At 34.6% G+C, this 5,159-nt stretch overlaps 1 protein-coding gene across 1 annotated transcript in view; it reads left to right on the top strand.

Annotated features, from left to right (window-relative positions):
- Positions 1–5,159, top strand: part of LOC107676693 (adhesion G protein-coupled receptor L3-like) — a 298,216-nt gene that overhangs the window by 249,787 nt on the left and 43,270 nt on the right. Inside the window, exons 13-15 of the mRNA XM_016471337.1 lie at positions 1,228–1,297; positions 1,413–1,466; positions 2,058–2,256. Of these exons, the coding sequence (XP_016326823.1) occupies positions 1,228–1,297; positions 1,413–1,466; positions 2,058–2,256 (323 nt within the window). The remainder of the gene's footprint in view (positions 1–1,227; positions 1,298–1,412; positions 1,467–2,057; positions 2,257–5,159) is intronic.

The following is a 5,159-nucleotide window of genomic DNA, read 5'->3' as shown; positions in this document are numbered from 1 at the left end:
TTATTTTTTATATTACTGTTTTTATTAATTTATCATTTTTATTTTAGTTTTAATTTATCATTATTTTCAAACATCATGTAAAATTAAATCAAAATGACAGATTTTGCTTTGGCAACTAGCTGTTTTTTTTAGATTCTATTTAATTTAATTTAATGTCTATTTAATTTCAAGTAACTTTTTTTAAATGGTTTAATTTTAGTTTCAGTTTTAGTTAACTATAATAACCCTGGTTTTCAGACACTTGCCCTACTTACCCTTGTGCGAAAATGTACACTTAAGCATTTTTACAGAAATAATATACTTTAAAAGAAGCTACTTGAATGTGATGTTTTCAGACACTCAGTGTGCATGTTAATTGCTATAAAATGGAAATTTATTATAGTTGAAATATATATCAAATGTAGTTAGCTGGAGTACTTTTTGACTCACTTAAGTAGGACTTAAGTACATCTTAAAATGTAATGTCATAATTATTATTATCTTACAATTTTGTCGTTTTCATCCATCCTGCACCTTCATGATCAGTGAACATGAGTTCTGCTGGTTAAAGTCTTTTGGCATGTGTGGCAACATGTTTTGAACACTGAGTGTAACTCTTATTCTCACTTATGTTGTGTGTTTCGCTGCTTTCCTCGCTGACGCAGTTTCTTCTTCCTCGTCTTCCAGCAGTCAGAGGAGAATTTCAACCCCAACTGTTATTATACAGAAAATATATAAAATACTATATATTACTATACTATATATAATAGTTAAATGTGTATTTATATTACTACTAATATATATATATATATATATATATACACATTTATATATATACACACACATCATAACTAGCAATATGAGAAAAATGCACTACAACTTGGCTAAAAAATCTAACTAAAATTAAAAAGAAAACTGGAAATATAAAAATGACTGATTTGAAATATAATGGTATCTCAATGATTGTAAGACTATATGATGTAATCATCCCGGGCTGAATGTCTTTTGCTCTGAAGAAATCAGAAGAAAGACGTGAGGTGTGTTTATGTGGAGCAGATCTCTGTGGAGACTGTTTATTGTGTGCTGATGACTCCAGGCTGTGAGGTGCATTGTGGGAGATCAGCGGGTGGGCGGTCTTTATCTCTCCATATGATCCATGATCAACGACGATTCCCAGCTGAGCGACTTAATACACGCCGAACAAACACGCATACGCTGGTTTATATGCATTGTTACTGTTGCTTTCAGTTGGTTTTGTGTGTTTTTTAAAGGCCAGCATGATGCGTCTGATGTGCAGCTCGACGCCTGCTGAGTTTTTGTGAGTCGCTGCCATGCATTGTTTTCAACCGCTCACCTATTAGTGCTATTTGACTATTTCTGTGTTGTTGTTTCTCTGTTGATGTCTATTGTTGTGTCGGTGTGGTTGAGCACAGGGGTTTTTCTCCGTCTGGCAGGCGTGGGGTCGCATGGGACGGAGCCTCAGCCAGGTGCATTTAGTCTAAAAGCTTCATTTACATTTTCCATTCAATGACAGATTTTGCTTTGGCAACTAGCTGTTTTTTTTAGATTCTATTTAATTTAATTTAATGTCTATTTAATTTCAAGTAACTTTTTTTAAATGGTTTAATTTTAGTTTCAGTTTTAGTTAACTATAATAACCCTGGTTTTCAGACACTTGCCCTACTTACCCTTGTGCGAAAATGTACACTTAAGCATTTTTACAGAAATAATATACTTTAAAAGAAGCTACTTGAATGTGATGTTTTCAGACACTCAGTGTGCATGTTAATTGCTATAAAATGGAAATTTATTATAGTTGAAATATATATCAAATGTAGTTAGCTGGAGTACTTTTTGACTCACTTAAGTAGGACTTAAGTACATCTTAAAATGTAATGTCATAATTATTATTATCTTACAATTTTGTCGTTTTCATCCATCCTGCACCTTCATGATCAGTGAACATGAGTTCTGCTGGTTAAAGTCTTTTGGCATGTGTGGCAACATGTTTTGAACACTGAGTGTAACTCTTATTCTCACTTATGTTGTGTGTTTCGCTGCTATCCTCGCTGACGCAGTTTCTTCTTCCTCGTCTTCCAGCAGTCAGAGGAGAATTTCAACCCCAACTGTTCGTTCTGGAGCTACTCGAAGCGCAGTATGACGGGCTTCTGGTCGACCCAGGACTGCCGGCTGCTGGGAACCAACCGAACGCACACCACCTGCTCCTGCACACACCTCACCAACTTCGCTGTGCTCATGGCTCACGTGGACGTGAAGGTAGAGACGCCGCAAACACATCTGTCCCAGATATAAACATCAGACGATTTATCTGTCAGCACGTGAAAACACTGCATGCCGATCACAGCAGAAATGGTTTGTAAAACCATTTTAGCTCTCGCTTCAGTCCAACAATTTACACATTGCAACAATTATGCATGTTTTACAAATCGAACTATTACGAACACCCCCAAATATGTAATATATCTTATTAAAGTGTTTCTTGTCATCTAGCATAGTGAAAACCAGCAATCCACTCTACAAAAACATAAACACTAAAACTGAAAGCTATTATGTATAATGAATTATAAATAAATTATTGTAATTGTTAAAATGCATTATAATATTTGAAATCTGAAATTGGTTGTTTACTATGTGTTTTAATGCATTATACTTTCTAAAAGTGTAACAATGCATAAATAAGTGTTGTAATGTATTATAACTGTGATTTTAATTATTCATGAGATCATACAGTGCATTACAAGGCATAATTCATGCATTTAAAATACTTTCATAATGCATTATGTATAAACGCTTCAAGTGTTACCCAGGGTTTTTAGGTTTTAGTTAAATAAAACCATAAAAATAACATTTTTGTTGTTTGAAATACAATAAATATTAACTGGAAAAAAATTTGAAACATTTCTCATTTTAATTTAGTTTAACTTATATATGTAAGTTAAACTAAATTATATCTCAATGATTGTAAGACTATATGATGTAATCATCCCGGGCTGAATGTCTTTTGCTCTGAAGAAATCAGAAGAAAGACGTGAGGTGTGTTTATGTGGAGCAGATCTCTGTGGAGACTGTTTATTGTGTGCTGATGACTCCAGGCTGTGAGGTGCATTGTGGGAGATCAGCGGGTGGGCGGTCTTTATCTCTCCATATGATCCATGATCAACGACGATTCCCAGCTGAGCGACTTAATACACGCCGAACAAACACGCATACGCTGGTTTATATGCATTGTTACTGTTGCTTTCAGTTGGTTTTGTGTGTTTTTTAAAGGCCAGCATGATGCGTCTGATGTGCAGCTCGACGCCTGCTGAGTTTTTGTGAGTCGCTGCCATGCATTGTTTTCAACCGCTCACCTATTAGTGCTATTTGACTATTTCTGTGTTGTTGTTTCTCTGTTGATGTCTATTGTTGTGTCGGTGTGGTTGAGCACAGGGGTTTTTCTCCGTCTGGCAGGCGTGGGGTCGCATGGGACGGAGCCTCAGCCAGGTGCATTTAGTCTAAAAGCTTCATTTACATTTTCCATTCAGAGCCCAGGTTCGGCTTTACCTGGAGTGAAACAGAAGAACAATTGACAGGAAAAAGTGAAAAACAGTGAAAAATAAGGGGGAGAAAAGACATTTTGACGGATGAAAGAAAGGCCCTGTGGAGCGCCGTCGACAGCCGTGGCTCTCGAGAGAACGAGAGAGAGGAGTAGATCGCTGACAGACGTTTTGATTAGCAAGTGAGAAGGGAAAACTGCAGATCTCCTTCAGGTCCTGGTGTTTAAAATAACATTTTGCCACTCAGATTTAATTTACAGTGTGTGAGTCACATCTGGAAGTAGAGGTCAATGAATGGTGAGGATTGGAGACAGACCTATTTTAGGCAGTGACACGCCCACCACCTAATTGGACACGCCCCCATGCTTAAACACACCCACATTTGAGCATGAGTGCCAGTGTTGATGTTGATAACTAAAACTATTACAAAAATTGTTCATAATGGAAACAAAATGGCTAGAAAACATAAATATCAGATGAAAAACTCGAAAATTTAAAACTAAAATAAAAATAAGTTGAAGTACTAAATTTACAAAATCTACAACTAAAGAGAAAATAAATTAAAGCTATTATTAATTACAATATTAATAAATATTATAATAGTTTCTAAACAATAATAAAATAAGGAGGACGCACGTCATCAGACATAGACACGCCCACATTATGCTTAGCCACACCCGTCACATTTGGCCACACCCCATCATGGGTTAGTTCCATTCACTACAGGCTTGAACACACCCACCTTGGGCTGAGCCACACCCACATCAGACATGGACACACCCACTATGGGCTTAGCCACACCCACTGTAGATTTGGTTTGTGGGCATGTCTGTTTTTTAGTCCAAAATTGGAGCTTGTGGTCCTTCAGAAAAACAGTTCTGAGTGCTTGTGTTGTCAGGCGCACGATCAAACAAGTAAACCGGATCTCATTAACTAGAGAGAGAGAGAGAATTTGTCATTTTTTTGACAAATTAATCTTTTTGTGCACGAAAGAAAAAAAAAATCAAAATACTTTAGAAATGTTGCCTTGGCTACTAACTGAAACAAAGTAAGTTGACATAGTACATTTAATAAAACTAAAACCGAAATGAAAATAATTTGAAGCAAATTAGAAATATATAAAAATAAAACAAAAGCACATTAAATTAATAAAACTTCAACTAAAATTGAAACAAACTAACTTTTGTGAAAATGTTCTACAATTTTTTTTACACAGGCAAACATGAAAAAAAAAAACTAAACAGTAAAAAAATAATAATAAATAAAACTTAAAAATGAGAAATGTTGCCTTATAAGTTGCTTTGGATAAGAGTGTCTGCTAAATGATAAAATGTAAATGTAAATATGAAAAAAAAAATCTGAAATACTAAAATTACTAAAACTAAAACTTAAATGTAAATAAATGAAAGCAAAGCAAACAAAACAAAGTTGTTTTTTAGTATTTTAGTTGACAAAGCAATTTTGTCACACTGCTTGAACTGCCAAACTGCATTGTTAAGGGAAAAAATGAAAAGTTAACAATTAGAAATGTTAAAATACAATAAGTTGAAATACTAAAATTACTAAAACTAAAATTGTAACTAATTTAAGCTAAATATAAATGTTAAAATAACAAAAAAAAAA

This window comes from Sinocyclocheilus anshuiensis, unplaced genomic scaffold (assembly GCF_001515605.1).
Source record: "Sinocyclocheilus anshuiensis isolate Anshui unplaced genomic scaffold, SAMN03320099.WGS_v1.1 scaffold2539, whole genome shotgun sequence".
NCBI lineage: Eukaryota > Metazoa > Chordata > Actinopteri > Cypriniformes > Cyprinidae > Sinocyclocheilus > Sinocyclocheilus anshuiensis.
Note: the sequence above shows the minus strand (reverse complement) of the source record. Positions and strands in the feature narration are given on the sequence as shown.